General features: G+C 41.3%; 1 protein-coding gene across 2 annotated transcripts in view; it reads left to right on the forward strand.

Annotated features, from left to right (window-relative positions):
- nr3c2 (nuclear receptor subfamily 3, group C, member 2) overlaps positions 1-18539 on the forward strand; it is a 327259-nt gene that overhangs the window by 197544 nt on the left and 111176 nt on the right. For both annotated transcript variants that reach the window (XM_043699476.2, XM_043699456.2), the window contains exon 3: positions 13616-13764. In XM_043699476.2, the coding sequence (XP_043555411.1) occupies positions 13616-13764 (149 nt within the window). The remainder of the gene's footprint in view (positions 1-13615; positions 13765-18539) is intronic.

Below are 18539 nucleotides of genomic sequence, written 5' to 3' on the forward strand. Positions count from 1 at the left end.
TTCAACTCAGGTGATAATCCCAGAACAGGATGGCTAGTGTTGTGGCCTCCAGTATTGGTTCTGGGAGACTAGGAAGCCCCGCTTATGTACCAACATATCTGGCAGTACCACAAAGATCGTGCCTGCAAAGTGGGGTGCCAATTTCCCCTGGTCTGCCACATCCAGGGCAAATGTCAGGAACCATGCAGTGTAGCTGCAAACTAAGAGTGCTTGTCCAGTTGCACATTGGCCTTTTAAATATGGCACCAGGGCCAGCAATGCTGTTCAATTTCAGGATCACCAGTAAGTGGTGAGTTGCTCCAGGAATAATGTATAGTAAGATGAGGCTGAAATTGACATGATTCTCATCATGAGGGCTGAACCAGCAATTAATGCAATGGGTTTAGTAAGTGATGGTGATAAAACATGCAAGAATCACTATACCAAACCCAATGCGATTTGCGATGAGCCAAAAAATGTAAGATTAGGCCACTTATGTGCCACCTATGTAAAGAAGCCTGAACACACACACTAGCCAGTTTCAAAACAGTTTCTACCCTACTGTTGTTAGAATCCTGAATGGACTCACAAACACTTAGCATTCGCCTGCATCTGTGTTTTGGTTTTTGCAGCTGTTTACCTATTATTTACTTATCTATGCTATTTAACACTCTCATTGGCCTGTATTGCTCCCAAGACAAAGCTTTTCACTGTGCCTCTGTACACATGACAATAAATTCAATTCAATTCATTCAATCATTCATTCAACCTTCTGCACTGTAAGTCTTCTTTAAAAATTGTAATTCTTCCCCATCTCTATGGAAGATTTCCATGTCAGACAAAATAGAAAAATGCCATCTATGCTTTTAATGTGTACTAGATAAAAGCAGTTTGAGTCATTTCTTTCTTTGTTGCTTTATTTGAGTTTTGTTGCACATTTATTTTAGAGACACCTATATATCCCACAGATTATTTAAATACCAAATGGATAATTTGTCTTGCGTTAGAGTATGGAGGAAGCTGAAGCAGTAGATAATGAGGTTACAATATATTACGTCTGTTGTTGGTAAGGTATTAATCTACAGACATACAGATCACTAATATGATCATCATCCAAAGCTTCTATGGAAGTTGAGAAATGTATTTCACAATCAAGCAATCTTCTTCTCTTTGATATAGATGAGGACAAATATGACTATAGCCTCTTGGTTCCTTTTCTCTGAATAACATTTGGGAGTGATTAACCTTTGACTGGAGTACAGTAGTTCTTTGTGATTACAGCAGCTCCTGCATCATGTTCTGCCACCCAAGCAGTTACAGCACTGGGTGTTTTCCAGTCAGTTTTGGATGGCCTATTTAATAGTACACATTAACAAGACCGCACCTATTTGCAGTATTTTTCCAAAAGTCTTCATGCTTTATGTACGTATTCCAATATATTTTTGTGCGTTGGTTCAAAGGATATAATGTTGGTATGGTGTATATAAATGATTTGATTAAATAAGTGAAAAAAAATTGATTGAGTTTTCACAATTTATTTTTCTCTACTGTATGTTTTAGTGAGAGAGACTGAAAGGAAGCAGACTCACTCACCCTTTATAAATTCATCATTGGACCACCATTGTACAGTAGTATAATAAAAGAATTGCAATATTTCTCCACATTTCAAAATACATTTTGGGCATTGTTTCATTTATTTGATAGTTTTAAAAAATTGCTCAATGTAACCTCATAAAAGCCAAGTGTTTAATAGAAAACCAGAAAGCTAAAGAGGTGTATCAAAATTAGGAAGATTAAGAGCAGGCTATGGATTCGGGTTTCTGTTTCTTGGTGAGATTCTGAACTGCCTGAAAGCATCAGAATCAATCTTATGATGCATTCAGCTTATCTTTGCAAGAGAAAATGTGCATCAAACCGCCCCCACCCCCACTCCAGCCTATTACCCTCACCTTAACCTCCTTCCACCTATCGCATTTCCAACGCCCCTCCCCCAAGTCCCTCCTCCCTACCTTTTATCTTAGCCTGCTTGGCATACTTTCCTCATTCCTGAAGAAGGGCTCATGCCCGAAACGTCGATTCTCCTGTTCCTTGGATGCTGCCTGACCTGCTGCGCTTTTCCAGCAACACATTTTCAGCTCTGATCTCCAGCATCTGCAGTCCTCACTTTCTCCATCAAAAGTATTGGGGCAATGTGATAAGTTTGGTGGTGGGAGGGCATTTATTCAGGCATGAAGGTAACGGGTGGGAAGGGAATTTTGTTGTGTCACCTTTCCACCTCCACCTTGTTTACATCTACTGCAGGAAAGCCCGTGGATCCTTTTGGAATTGAGCTACGAAAGATTTCTCAATTTCAAAGGCAGTCAGTGGTTGTAAGAAGTCAACAGCTGCACTTGCAGCTTCTAGCCTTTCCCACAGCCCTCACCCTGCGATTTTCCTCCCCTCTGTCCACTCACCTGTTCCTGAGGCTCAGCCCAAATGTGTATAATAATGACAGTAGGCCCAGTCGGCCTGTTGGCACTGCCATTCAGTGAAGAGTTTCCAATCTCAGATTGGCCAACATCTCTTGATTGGTGGGACCTCCTGCCCAGTTTTACTGGCACTTAACTGGCCAACAGTGGGCCTTCCCAAAAGAAGGATACATGAGGCTCTCCCAGCTCTCTGGCAAGCAGACCCCTGTCATTAAATACTGCCCCTTTTGTCTTTTAATTGGAACAGCAGACAAATGAGAGGGATTTGTCATCCTTCCTTTCTCAGTGGAGATATTCGTGATGAAAGTTCTCCCAAATGGCGCAAGCCTCAATTTTGATGTCTCAAGTATCCTATGCAATCAATGTGATGAATATCAGATGGTTTCCTTTAACATGAAACAATTAAAAAAAAAAAATCCTTCTCACTCTGTTTTAAAACTGAGTGTTGGCAAACTTTGGCAAGATACCATTGCCATTGGTCATGGTGCCAGTGTTGAATATTCCTGAATTTGGGTCTGGAAAGCAGTCACCTTGGCATTTATATTCATTTGCACTGTTGGTTATTTAGAAAGTGAGGCAAAACATGCACTGTCTGGTAAAGACTACAGTTGTTTAAATTACACATATTTTACTTGCTTAGTAGTTCCCGTGCACATCAGTGGTTCTGGAGAAAACATAATTGGAAACACACTAAAAAGTTATTTAAAGCAAACTTTTGGACACCATAATTTATTTTTGTGAGCTTCAGTGTTTTCATTAACACAGACAGAGTTTCATAGTTATAAACTGGATGTTTACTGTCAATCTTATTCCAAAGGAAGCTGGAATGTTTTTATTTATTTTGTTGTAATGCCGGACTATTTCAGGAATAGGCCATTGAACACTTACACAAGACCTACAGTTTGTCAGCAACCATTTGTAGGACACTGTCAGCTGGTAGAAGGTCTTAACAAAGTACGTTCCTAAGCAAAGGGCTATGCTATAAAATACTTTTTTACAAGGTGCTATCATTATTGTACTAGATTCATGTGTTGGTAATGTTAATTGTAACTTTAAATCTCGGCTTGGAAGTACTTGCTAACTTCAACAGATTACACTCTGAATTTAGATAAAGTTCCAGTGCTCACTGTTATAATGGCCATTAAACTGTAATATCAAGCCCTGAAATGAAAAGTCTGTGATGAATGCTCAGGCTGTTATTATGGCTGACCACTGAGAGAAGTTTTCAGAACTGACAATTTCATGAGCTGAATCTTTTGGAGAAGTCCTCAGTGTGTGCAGTGAAATTTTCATTACCTTCAATTTTAGAAATGCTCTGTGTTTCACTTTTTTTATTTTAGAACAGTGGAACAGGAGTAGACCATTCAACCTCTTGAGGCTGTTCTACCATTCCATGAGAACATGGCTAATCTGTGGCCTAATTCCACATACCTGCCCAATCCCCATATTGTTTTAATACCTTTGCTGAACAAAAATATTATCTATGTCAGATTTAAAATTTATAGCTGATCTAGCATCTATTTCCATTTGTGAATAAAGTTCCAAACATTTACCATCTTTTGTGTGTAGAAGTGCTTCCTAACATCTCTCCTGACTTGTCTGGCCCTATATTCTCAGACTGTGCCCCCAGTTCTAGAATCCTCATCAGTGGAAATAGTTTCTCTTTATTAACTCTGTCTTTTCCTGTTGATACCTTGAAGGCTTCCATCAGCTCACCTCTTAACCTTCTAATATCTAGAGAAAATAGACATAATTTGGATAACCACTCCTCATAACTTAACTCCTGAAATTCAGGTGTCATTCTTGTAAATCTACAGGGACTCTTTCCTACTCCAAATAGGGTCTAACCAAGGTTTTGTACAACTGTAGTATAACTTTTGCATCCTTGCACTTCAGTCTTCTAGATTTAAGACCCACATTACATAGGTTTTCTTGATTATTTTCTGTGCTTGTTCATGATATTTTAAAGACCTATGTGTCTGAACTCCAAAGTATCTTTGAACTCCCATTGTTTATAACCTCATACCGCCTAGAAAGTATCCTGATCTCTCCTCCTTCAGTCCAAAATGGATAACAGCTCGCTTACATTGAACATTGTATACCACAATTTTGCCAATTCACTTTGTCTATCAATATCACTTTATGATGTTATTCTAGCATCTGCTTTGCTACAATGCTACCTAACTTTGTATATAATCTTTGTCATCTGACTTGGTACAAATGTAGATCTATGACTTTCTAAGCCATTATCCAAGTCATTAATAAATAATGTGAATAATTGAGGCTGTAAAACAGATCCTGTGGGAAACCATAAGCCACCTCCTGCCAATTTGAATACCCTACATATTATCCCTACTGTCTGTCAACTGCCACTCAACCAATTTCCCAGCTAATTCAGTAATTTGCATTCAGTTCTGTAGACTTCTACCTCAGTTAATAGTCTCTTATGTGGGACTTATCAAATGCCTTCTGGAAGTCCATATAAATAACATCCATAGATATTCCCCTGTACACTGTCTTAGTCACCTCTTCAAAAATATCCAATCAGTTTCGTCAGGCATGGTCTACCTGTCATGAATCCATGCTGGCTCTCCGTAACTGAAAAATTTCAAGGTGTTCAATTTTCCAATCTAGTGGGATGATTCCTGTGTCTTGGGAACTCAAAGATTAAAGTTAGGGCACCTATAATGTGCTCCTTTACTACTTTTTAGCACCCTCAGATGGAAACCGTCTGATCCTGGGATTTGACAGTCTTTAATTCCATTTCCTCATGACCCATGGTTTAGACTTCAGTTCTGTCTAACATATACTGAGACTGCTCTTCTAATACAAGTAGAAATCCTTCAGTGTGGAAACAGGTCTTTCGGCCCAACAAATCCACACCGACCCTTTGAAGAGTGTTCCACCAAGACCCATTCCCCTACCCTATATTTCTACATTTACCCCTGAACACTATGGACAATTTAGCGTGGCTAATTCATCTAACCTGCACATCTCTGGATTGTCAGAGGAAACCCACGCAGACACTGGGAGAATGTGCAGATTCCATACAGACAGTTGTTCAAGGCTGGAATCGAACCCGGGTCCCTGGCGCTGAGAGGCAACAGTGCTAACCACTGAACCACCACCACCACCCAAACCATTTACTTACATTGATTTTATTTAGTCCCTGTTGTTGATCCACTATGCATTTCCTCTGGACTTAAGGCAACTTATCCTTTTTTATTGTAACTACTGAGGCAAAATAATTATTCAGCATGTCTGCCAATTTTTCCATAGTCGTTGATAATATCCCACTTTCAGTCTTTAGTGGGCCAACATTACTCCTGACCACCCGCTTTCCCTACATATAACTATAAAATTTCTTCTTATTGATTTTTAAAACCCTGGCAAATTTCTTCTCATAATCCGACAAATGGCCAGATCCTTAATGATGGAAGAGCCCAACCAAGCAATTCAAAATATAAGGCTAAGGCCTCCTCTAGTGGTCCCCAGCATCACAGATATCAGTCTTTAGCCAATTCAATTCACTCTATGTAATGCCAAGAAGTCGTTGGAGACATTGCATACTGCAAAGGCCTTGCGCCCCGACAAAGATTCCAGAAATAGTGAAGACTTGTGGTCCAGGACTTGCTGTTTCCCTAACCAAGCTATTTCAGTGCAGTTGCAACACTGGCATCTACCTGACAATGTGGAAAATTGCCCAGGTATATTATGTACACAAAAAGCCAGAAATATCCAACACGGCCAATTACTGCCCAATCAGTTTACACTCAATCATCAGTAAAATGATGGAAGGTTTCATCGACAGTGCTAACAAGCTGCAACAGCTCAGCAATAATCTATTCAGTGAAGTCCAGTTTGTCTTCTGCCAGGGCCACTCGGCTCCTGATCTCATTACGGCCTTGATTCAAACATGGACAACAGAACTGAATTCAAGAGTTGAAATGAGAGTAACAGGCTTTGACATCAAGACCATATTCAACTGAGTGTGACATCAAGGAGACCTAGAAAAACTGGAATCAATGGGTTTCAGGCAACAAAGTCTCTACCTGGCACTTAGGTAGATGGTTGTGGTTGTTGGAAGTCACTCATCTCAACTCCAGAATATCTCTGAAGAGTTCCTCAGGGTATATTCCAGGCCCAACCATTTCCGACTGCTTTGTCAATGACCTTCCCTCCATCATACGGTGAGTGGGGGTGTTCACTGATGATTTCTCAGCATTCAGCACCATTTGTTACTCCTCAGGTACTGAAGCAGTCAGTGTTCAAATGCAAAAAAATCTGGACAATATCCAGACTTAACTGGCAAATAATATTCACAACACAAAAATGCCAGGTAATGACCATGTCCAATAATAGAGGTGAATAACTCACCTCCTGACTCCCCAAAGCTTGACCACCATCTACAAGGCAAAAGTCAAGAGTGTGATTAGTACTGTCTACTTTCCTGGATAAGGACACTTCCAGCAACACTCAAGAAGCTTGACATCATCCAGGACAAAACAGTTTGATTGGCACCACATCCTAGCACCAACCCTCCGTAGCAGCAGTGTGTACTATCTACAAGATTCACTGCAGAAGTTCATCAAAGATCCTTAGGCAGTATCTTTCAAACCCATGACTACTTCTATGTAGAAAGACAAGTATTTTGGAAACATGGGAACACCATCACCTACAAGCTCCCCTCCGAGTCACTTCCCTTCCTCCATGAAAATATATTGGCATTCCTTCACTGCTACTGGTTCAAAATCCTGGAATTTCCTCCTAAGGGTGTTGTTTGTCAAACAATAGTATGTAGACTACAGCAGTTTGAGAAGGCAGCTCACCACCATCTTCTCAAGGGCAGTTCAAGATTAGCAATAAATGCTGGCCAGCCAGTGAAGCCCATATCCTCTAAATGAATGAAAAAAGCCTAGAAGCTAAGAACAGGAGTAGAACATTTGGCTTTACAAGCCTGCTCTACCGTTCAGTATAATCAAGACCGATCCTTACCTTAATCCTATATTCCTGCTTTCTCCTCATACACCTTGGTGCCTTTAAAATCTAAAACTTCATTGATATTTTTCTTGTATATCTTCAATGACTTGGCCACCACAGCCTTCTGTAATAGAGAATTCCTCAGAGTCACCATCCTTTGAGTGAAAAACATTTTCCTCAATCAGTCCTAAATGATCTACTCTATACCCTGAGACTGGGATCCCTGGTTCTTGATGTCCCAGCAAAGGAAAACATCCTTTCTGCCCACTCACTCAACCTGTCTAAATCAAATGTAAGCCCCCTTACATCCACCATTTGTGTCATCAGCAAAACTGGAAATGTTGCATTTAGTTCCCTCATCCAGTTTATTTAATATTTTTTAAATAGCTGGGGCTCAAGCTCTGATCCTTGCAGTAACCCACTAATCATTGTCTAGCCCTTGGCAAAAGACCCATTTATTCACAATCAGTTTGCTGGACACCAACTAATTCTCAATCTTGATGAAGGGCATGTGCCCGAAACGTCGATCCTCCTGCCCCTTGATGCTGCCTGACCGGCTGTGTTTTTCCACCACTGCACTTTTTGACTCAAGCATTTTCCCCACTGATGTTAGGCTAATTAATCTGTAATTTGCTCTTCTTAATCTTTCTCTCAGTTGCCTTGTCAGCCTTTAACCCCATTAATTTCTCCAGCACCATTTCCTCCAGTTCCACCCTCTCACTAGATCCTTGCTTCCCTAATGTTCCTGGGAAGTTATATGCGCCTTCTTTAATGAACACAGAACCAATTCTTCTGTCATTTATTTGTTCCCTATTATAATTTCCACAGTTGCTGGCTATAACAGACTTACTGACCTTTTATATTAACATATTGATAGAAGCTTTTATGGTCATTTTTAATGTTCCCTGCACTTTTACTGTCATACTCAATATGCCCCCTCTTGATCAAGCCTCTTGTGCAGCTTTGTTGAATTTGAAAATTATGCTAATCCTCAGCCTTGCTGCTTTTTCTGGCAATTTTGTTCATTCTAGTAATTGTAAGCAGTGATTGAGCCAACTTTCCTTTTTTGGTTTTTGCACCAAGGACATGAATGCAGTGTAAATAAAAACATTCAACAGTCTCATATGAGTGGTCAAGGACAGTGAAAGCTCTTCAGATGCACATGAAATGTATTAATAGCATCAAATACCACTGAATTCACCACAGTCACATCACTTACCTACCAACAATCTCCCTCGTCAGGTAGCTAGCTCCCCATGGCTCTTTATTTAAGAATAAGAAGCCACAAACCCTTAGGCAGCTGGAGCAAACTGAAGGAGGTCAAGAAAGTCTATATTTTCTAACTCTCTCAAAGAAGATGGTGCTGGCCATTACTGGGCTACCCATTTCTGAAATCATCAAAGTGAATAGTATTATTATACCTGATACTTCTTCGAAGATCCTAATTCCTCATTTCACACTTCATACTGATTGCAAACTGCTGACCATAGAAGTATGTATCCCTTACTTGCTGCACCCTGCAGTCTGCTCCTCTCATTTTATTCTTGTTCCTTTCTCCTTTCAATATTCAAGCACTGTTATCTGACCAGGGCAAAACACAGTACTGTTGAAAGTTCATCATCAACCAGTTTCACGTTTACAACCACCAGCTCAACACTAGACCAGATATTTGAATTAGTGCAGTGTCTGGATTGGCAGGCATGCGCACAGTTTAGCGTAATTGACCTCCACACTGTTTCATTGCCATGATTCTGACCCCAAGCCGTTTTTGGTGAAGTGGGTGCTCAGCATATTCAGCTGCCCACCATTTACTGGCAGGCAACCCATTCATGGCAATTGTTGATAATTGCACAGTCTTCTTTGTCAACTGGGATTTTTGGTTGACAGTACAGCCAGCCCATGTTGCCTGGTAGGTTCAAGATGGGAAGTGAGGTGTGGGAGAGTGATGGATCATGTGAGGAGCACCCACCTACCAATTGGGGCTGCCAGGTCACAGCAACGATCACTAACTATCTCCTGAAGGTGTGTTTCTCTATGATTGTGGCCTGTCTGCTGAAGTCATTTTATGTTGAAACATGTCTGACCTCTTTTTCACAGGACAGCCTCCATGTTGAAGCACCATCTCTCTTTCTATCTCCAGTATGATTCTGCAGTTCCCACATCAGCAAGTGAGACTGTTGCTGTAGGGCCTCCGAAACGCAGGGCCATCTTATTTTCATGACTGGTTAACATGACTGAGATTTGAAAATTCCAGCTGATGCGTGACATGTAGAGGATAGCGTACAGGTGAATGATATATATGAACCAAGACATAGGAGAGGAGTCATCTGTAACTGGGGAAGGAAGAAATTATAGTGCAGATACCAGTTCACTTTTGAGCAAGGCCATACAAAAGTTCTGCTGTAGAGGATCAGATGAGCATTTCAATTGAGTGACCTGTAGCAAAATGCTGATTGCAATACAAAATGAAATATGTCATGCATTGGGAAAACTGTTGGAAAACCTGTGGTCAGTGTACAGAAACATGAAGAAATCCAGAATCAACTTGGCACAAGGTTTTGCATTGAGCTTCGAGCCCATTGTTTCCAACTTTGTGGTGGTAGCCAATTCAATCACTTATAACTCAACTGTGAAGTAGTGTAACATGGCCAATAGCTCAGCTTCGACTACAGCACAAACAGTAGCTACACAAAGGTTCTGAGTGATCTATTGGGATGTCGGACTGAAATCATACAAAGATATCTTGCTACAGACATAGAGCCATAGAGATGTACAGCATAGAAACGGACCCTTTGATACAACTCGTTCATGCCAATCAGGTATCCTTAATGAATCAAGTCCTATTTGCCAGCACTTGGCCCATATCCCTTTAAACCTTTCCTATTCATTTACCCATCCAGATGCCTTTTAAATGTTATACCAGCCTCCACCACTTCCTCTGGCAGCTCATTCCATACGCACACCACGATTTGTGTGGAAAAAGTTGTCCCTTCGGTCCCTTTTGAATCTTTCCCCTCTCACCTTTTGCTTCAGACTGGTATTCAAAGGCATACAACCATCCTACAAGGTGGCTCCAAATGAAAATTAGGATTGTAGAAGTTGCACAAGTGGCTGCAGGAGATGGCAGATTTCAATATCTTATACATTCTTATATCTTGTACATTCCTTCTCATTGACTAATCCTTGATTACCATTGGTGTCCTGTTAAGAAACCTTCTTAACTTCTCTTTCTCCCTCTAATTCCCTCTTCAGCAGCTTAACATGCTCTATGTGACCTCTGTTATTTTCTTTCAAGCTATATTTGAAGCGAAATGTCTACGATTGTACCCAAATCTGGGACCACCTGCAGAAATCTTGAAGGCAGCAAAAGCTTTTTCAGCACCTGACACACTGCTCCCTTTTTCAAAATTCATAACTTTAAAAAATACAGCAAGCACAAAGGACTTGTGGTATTGAAACAACAGCCAGAAAAAACTAATAAGAAACTGATGTAAAAAGGTGATTATCCATCTAAATAGGCGTGGTGCGGGGTCCTTGTTGTTGAACACACACAGCTGTATGAGATCATAAAGGGTGTTTGCTACAATGCTGAGTTTTGAAATGACATCACTGGTGTCAAGGAAAAATGCGAAGATGATTGTTTCTGTTATTGGAATGTCATTCCTGATGAAGAGCTTATGCTCGAAACGTCTACTCACCTGCTCCTCAGATGCTGCCTGACTGGTTGTGCATTTCCAGCACCACACGTTTTGATTTTGTAAATATCTCCCATCTATTACTGTTGATAACAGTTGAGGAATTGGGATCATTTGCTCCCTGTTTTTCAAGTGAGTGTTGGATGTTGATTAACGTTATTATTTGTGCAGTCTGCACACTTGTGGAATTCAAAATAATTTATCATATGAATGAACGCATTTGCTGCCGACCCAATTCTGCACCTGCTCTGAGGAAGGGTCACTGGACCTGAAACATTCACTCTGATTTCTCTCCACAGACTCTGTCAGACCTGCTGAACTTTTACAGCAATTTTTGTTTCTTTTTACAATTGTACAGCTCTAAGGGTACTCATAGTGCTGAAAAGCAGGGAGCAATGATCCCAATTTGTCACTGTTATCGACAGTAATAGATGGGAGATACTTCCAAAGTCAAAATGTGTGATGCTGGAAAAGCACAGCCAGTCAGGCAGCATCTGAGGAGCAGGAGAGTAGACGTTTCAAGCTTATGCCTGAAACATCAATTCTCCGCTCCTCTGATGCTGCCTGACCTGCTGTGTTTTTCCAGCACCACGGTCTCAAATCATGAAACACACAGTAGTCTGAGGATCGACCAGACAGTGGAGTAACTATGGTGATTTAATGCCATTTTAGGTGAGCTGTTTTTGACAGGATTGTATGTCCTGAATAACACCACTAGGCATCAAAGTCTTGAGATAATGCTGAAGTGTGAGTTCGAAATGATTTGGGCTGCAATCATGATCTGCAGAAATGATGCCCTAGGATTCCAATAACAGAAACAATCTTCTTTGCACTTTTCCTAAGTTATGGCAAATTTCCCCTGAACCTGTGCCACATTTTTTTGTTTTCACACAATTAGTACTACTGAGGAGAGGCCCTCCTTAATGATTGTTAAAAGGTGAAGTAAATTGTGACAAAAGGTTATAACTGTGGCTGCATATGGAAGACCAAGTTAAGTACAATGTTAGTTAGGTGGCAAATCTTAGATTGTTTCAAAGTTATTTGCTGCAATGTGACTTTCAGGCATATAAATATTGTTTTATGTTTTAAAGCGAACTCTTATGAATTCATATTATGGGGTATGTAGGGCCAGCTGAACTGTTATATGGACTCCTTTAAAGGATGGGACTTCAGGCACTGCCCTCCCCAGCCCCTAAGTAGGGTGAAGGTGCAATGGTGTCCAGTGGAAGCGCAAATTCCTAAATTTTAATGTTAGGAATCACACTTTGGTCTCATTTGTATAATATATGATTATGTATGGATTCCATAGAATCCCCACAGTGTGGAAACAGGCCATTCAGCACACCGATCCTCGAAAGTAGATCCCACCCAGACTCATCCCCCTTCCCTTTCCTTGTAACCCTACATTTGCCATGGGTAACGCACCTAACCTGCACATTCCTGAAAACTGTGGACAACTTAGCATTGCCAATTTATGTAACTTGCATGTCTTTGGACTGTGGGAGGAAACCGGAGTACCTGGTGGAAACCAACGCAGACACAGGGAGAATGTGCAAAATCCTCAGAGACATTTGTCCAAGGGTGAAATTGAACCCAGGTCCTTGGTGCTGTGAGGCGGTAGTGCTAACCAGTAAGCCATTGTGCCATCCCAGTTCGGTTACATTTTATTTTAGTTTTTGTTGCCCTGATGTCGCCTCCTGATGTCTTCATTGGGAGGCCGGGGTCTGCATAACTCCATCCCTGCTCCATTTTGGTTGGCAGTGTCGGAAGACTGTTGGTCGCCTTGGAGCTGCGTCAGAGCAGGTGTGGGATTTATGCAGCACGATTGTCTCCAACTCCGAGGTGGCGGTCTCTGAAGCAATGGCACTGGTGGCAGCAAAGAAGCAGCATATTGCCAGGACCCTGGGGACACTGTGGGACGATGGTGTCTGGGGGAGCAGAGAGGGTGAAGTCTATGGAGAGGGAAAGGTGAACTGTTGAAGCTGTTTTAGAATTGTCAATTTAATACCAATGTACTCAGTATTTTATAATTTATACAACTTATTCAGTAATTTATTCAGTAATAAATGTTGCCGGTGTTGGACTTGGCTGGAAAAAGTTAAAAATCACACACCAGGTTATAGTCCAACAGGTTTATTTAGAAGCACTAGCTTACAGAGTGTTGCAGCACTCTGAAAGCTAGTCAAGCTGGTACCTCCAAATAAACCTGTTGGTCCTGGTGTTGTGATTTTTTTACTTTATTCTATAATCTAAAATAATGCCAGAGCATGGCAACATTGCACTCTAGGTACATTTGACAATTTTAAATAAATCTAAATCTATTATCACTGAAACATGACAGATTGTAATGTGTGCTGATGGATACTCGATGTGCTCTGAAATGGCATTATTTGTTTTTGGACTAGTGTGAGCATATTCCACTTGTAGCAATTTGACTGTCAACAAAAGAAGCATAACGCATCTTTTTAAAAGTTGAAAATATCTGTTTTTCAGCTCCCCTATTAGACTGGATCGGAGCTGTTCATCAGTCACCTCAGCACCGTCGAAAGTCTGCTTGGTCTGTGCGGATGAGGCATCAGGATGCCATTATGGTGTCTTAACCTGTGGCAGTTGTAAGGTCTTCTTCAAAAGAGCTGTAGAAGGTAACTACCTCTTTGTTTCCATTGTTCTCAGTTAATCAAATCAGCTGCAACTCCAAGTTTGCCCTGCATGTCTAATTATTTACCAGTAACTTGCTGCTGAATAGTACCATACTGCACTTAATGTGCCATCAGACGAATAGCATCTAGCCAGCTATACAGCTGCTCCTTATAGGAAACATAAGGATTGGCTTTAAAAAAAAAGGCAATTTGGTTTTAATCTAGTTATATCTTTTCTGGTGAGGCCCTTCCTTGTGTTAAGAGAAAGCAATAAGAGCAAAGAAAATGCTCAGTAATTTGAACAATGTTTTGCAATGTTCTTCGAAGCCTACATCCAGATCACTTATTTGATTGTTTACTCTGAGACTATTGTGTTTTGCTCTGATCGATACTTTACTTTAGCGTCAGAAGTACCAAAAGATTTCCTGCACTCACTGTTCTAAATGTGTTTTGGTGTCATGGAGAGCAGCCAGTGCAGATGTTTGCAGTCCACTTGTGTCAAAGTCAATCAGTTGAAACAAGCTCTCTACTAGGAGACTTGAACCCGTACACAGGGCTTTTCTCACTGGTGTTCATCATACTGTTACGTTTTTGGAGTTAACATTTCTCTAAGCTCCTTTTGATGTAAATTTTAATATTAAAGGGGCCATAGAGATGTATAGCACAGAAACAGACCCTTTGGTCCAACTCATCCATGCCGACCAGATATCCGAAATAATTGGCCAGTAATTGGCCTATACCCCTCTAAACCCTTCCTGTTTATATACAGATCCAGATGCCTTTTAAATGTTGTAATTGTACCAGCCTCCACCACTTCCTCTGGCAGCTCACTCCATACATGCATCAGGGTCTGCATAATAAAGTTGCCCCTTAGGTCCCTTCTAAATCTTGCCCTTCTCACCTTAATCCTATGCCCTCTAATTCTGAACTTCCCCACTAGGGGAAGAGACCTTGTCTATTTACCCTTTCCATGCCCCTCATGATTTTCTAAACCTCTATAAAGTCACCCCTCAGCCTCTGACCCTCCAGGGAAAACAGCCCCAGCCTATTCAGTCTCTCCAAAAGCTCAAATCCTCCAATCCTGGCAATATTCTTGTAAATCTTTTCCGAACCCGTTTAAGTTTTACAACATCCTTCCGATAGGAGGAAGGTCAGAACTGCATGCAGTATTCCAATAGTGGCCTAACCAATGTCTTGTACAGCCACAACATAACCTCCCAATGCACTGACCAATAAAAGCAAGTATATAAAATGCCTTCTTCACTATCCTATCTATCTGCAACTCCACTTTCAAGGAATTATGAACCTGCACTCCAAGATCTGTGTTCAGCAACGCTCCCCCGAACCTTACTATTGTATAAGTCCTGCTCTGATTTACCTTTCCAAAATGCAGCACCTAACATTCATCTAAATTAAACCTCATCTGCCAATCCTTGACCAATTGGCCCATCTAATCAAGATCCTGTTTCACTCTGAGGTAACCTTCTTCGCTGTCCACTACACCTCCAATGTTGGTGTCATCTGCAAACTTACTAATGATACCTCCTATGTTCACATCTAAATCATTTATATAAATGACAAAAACTAGTGGACTCAGCACCGACCCTTGTCGCACTCCAATGGTCACAGGCCTCCAGTCTGAAAAGCAACCCTCCACCACCACCCCTGTCTTTTACCTTCGAGCCAGTACTGTATCCAAATAGCTAGTTCTCCCTGTCTTCCATGTGAGCTAACCTTGCGAACCTTGGCGAACGTCTTACTGAAGTCCATATAGATCACACCCACCACTCTGCCCTCATCAATCCTCTTCACTGCTTCTTCAAAAAACTCAATCAAGGTCGTGAGATATGATTTCTCATGTACAAAGCCATGTTGACTATCCCTAATCAGTCCTTGCCTTTCCAAATAAATGTAAATCCTGCCCCTCAGGATCCCCTCCAGCAACTTGCCCACCACCAATGTCAGGCTCACTGGTCTATAGTTTCCGGTCTTTTCCTTACCATCTTTCTTAAATAGGTACCATGATAGCCAATCTCCAGTCTCCGGCACCTCACCTGTGACTATTGGTGATACAAATATCTAAGCAAGGGGCCAGAAATCACTATCCTAGCTTCCCACAAAGCTGTAGTGTATATCTGATCAGGTCCTGGGGATTTATCCATCTTTCCGCATTTTTAAGATGTCCAGCACTTTCTCCTCTGTAATTTGGACATTTTTTTTTCAAGATGTCGCTATTTATTTCCCTACGTTTGATATCTTCCATATCCTTCTCCACAGTAAACACCGATGCAAAATACTCATTTAGTATCTCCCTCATCTCCTGTGGTTCCACAAACAGGCTGCCTTGTTGATCTTTAATTGGTTCTATTCTCTCCCTAGTTAGCGTTTTGTCCTGTATTTGTAGAGCCTCTTTGGATTCTCTTTACCCTTATTTGTGAAAGCTATCTCATGTCTCCATTTTGTCCTCCTGATTTCCCTTTTAAGGATACTCCTACTGCCTTTATACTCTTGTGGGGATTCACTCAATCTCTGCTGTCTATACCTGACATATGTTTCCTCCTTATTCTTGACCAAAATTTCAATTTCTCTCATCATCCAGCATTCCCTACACCCAGCCCTGTCCTTCACCCACAGGAACATATTGTCTCTGGACTCCCATACTCTCATTTTTTAAGGTTTCCCATTTTCTAGCCATTTCTTTACCTGTGAACATCTGCTCCCAATCAACTTTTGAAAGTTCTTGCCTAATGCCATCAAGATTGGCCTTCCTTCAATTTAGAACTTTAACTTTTAGACCCCATCTGTCCTTTTCCATCACTATTTTAAAACTAATAGAATTATGGTCGCTGGCCCCAAAGTGCTCCCCCACTCCCCAGTCACCTGTCCTAACTTATTTCCCAAGAGTAGGTCAAGTTTTGCACCTTCTCTAGTAGCTACACCCATATACTGAATCAGAAAATTTTCTTGTACACACTTAACAAATTCCTCTCCATTCAAGTCCTTAACACAATAGCAGTCCCAGTCTGTGTTTGGAAAGTTAAAATCCACCCTATTGTTCTTACAAACAATGAGATCTCCTTACAAATTTGTTTCTCAATTTCCCGCTGACTATTGCGGGCTCCATAATACACTCGTAATAAGGTGATCATCCCTTATTTCTCAGTTCCACCCAAATAACTTCCCTGGTTGTATTCCCAGGAATATCCTCCTTAAGTACGGCTGTAATGTTATTCCTAATCAAAAATGCCACTCGCACTTTTCTCTTGCCCCCTTTCTACCTTTCCCATAGAATCTATATCCTGGAACATTAGGCTGCCAGTCCTGTCCATCCCTGAGACATGTCTCTGTAATTGTTATGATATCCTAGTCCCACGTTCCCAACCATGTCCTGAGTTGATCTGCCTTACCTGTTAAGCAAACTTAAAAATCACACAACACCAGGTTATAGTCCAACAGGTTTATTTGGAAGCACTAGCTTTCGGAGCGCTGATCCTTCATCAGGTGGTTGTAGGGATTAAGATCATGCTCACAGAATTTATAACCATAGAGTCATAGAGATGTACAGCACAGAAACAGACTCTTCTGTCCAACTCATCCATTCCAACCAGATATCCCAACCTAACCTAGTCCCACCTGCCAGCAACCGACCCACATCTTTCCAAACCCTTCCTAGTCATATACCCATCAAGATGCCTTTTAAATGTTGCAGTTCTACCAGCCTCCACCACTTCCTCTGGCAGCTCATTCCATACATGTACCACCCTCTGCGTGAAAAAATTCCCCCTTCGGTCTTGCCCCCCCCTTCACCATAAACCTATACCCGCTAGCTCTGGACTACCCCACCCCAGGGAAAAGACTGTGTCTATTTATCCTGTCCATGCCCTTCATGATTTTATAAATCTCTATTAGGTCACCCCTCGGCCTCCAATGTTCCAGAGAAAACAGCCCCAGTCTACTCAACCTCTCCCTATAGTCCAAATTCTTCAACCCTGGCAAGATCCTTGTAAATCTTTTCTGAACCATGGAGATGTGATACAGTAAACAAATTTAGATTAAAACTTTCATCTTTGTAATGGGATATGCTGGTTTCTGTTCTTTGATATGTAAATTCAAGAACTACTTTGATATTATATTCTCAAGATTGCTCAGCTTTTTAAACAATAGGTGTGAAGTCTGTCTGTGTCCCAATGCTATGTCAGACTGACAAACCCTCTGCATAGTTTTACAGAGTTTTACATGGATTTATGCAATTTTTGAGCAAAATACAATGTAATTTTGCAAAATCAAATTCACCCTATAAACTTAAATGTGTGTGCATGTAGGAGTGACAGATTGAGTGTGCATATGAGTGAGAGTGCACATGATAGAGAGTGTGTATATATGTTTGTGTGTATGCTTGGTTAAGTGTGTGTGCAAGAGTGTGATGGGGTATGTGTGAGTGTGCGTGTGTGGGTGTGGTGTCGGTGCACATGACAGTGTGCGTATATGTATGTGTGTCTAAGCTGGGTTACATCCAAGCACCTCACCAACTTCCTTGTGCCTCCATTTTCACCTTTAAACAACTACCAAACCTTAAACAAATCATGATTCATAGCAAACTGCCCACCCTTCACGACAACAACACCGTATAACCCTGCCACAGCAGCCACTGGTAAAACCATTACACGTGTGGACACCACCCACCATGTACGCAGCGAGTAGTCATGTGACTTGGCCAACATGGTCTATCTCATAAGCTGCAAGCAAGGATGCCCTGAGGCAGGGTTTATTGGCAAGAC

The sequence above is a fragment of the Chiloscyllium plagiosum genome, unplaced genomic scaffold, assembly GCF_037043375.1.
Source record: "Chiloscyllium plagiosum isolate Xiang-an unplaced genomic scaffold, Cpla_swu_hap1 HiC_scaffold_1, whole genome shotgun sequence".
In the NCBI taxonomy this organism is placed as follows: Eukaryota; Metazoa; Chordata; class Chondrichthyes; order Orectolobiformes; family Hemiscylliidae; genus Chiloscyllium; species Chiloscyllium plagiosum.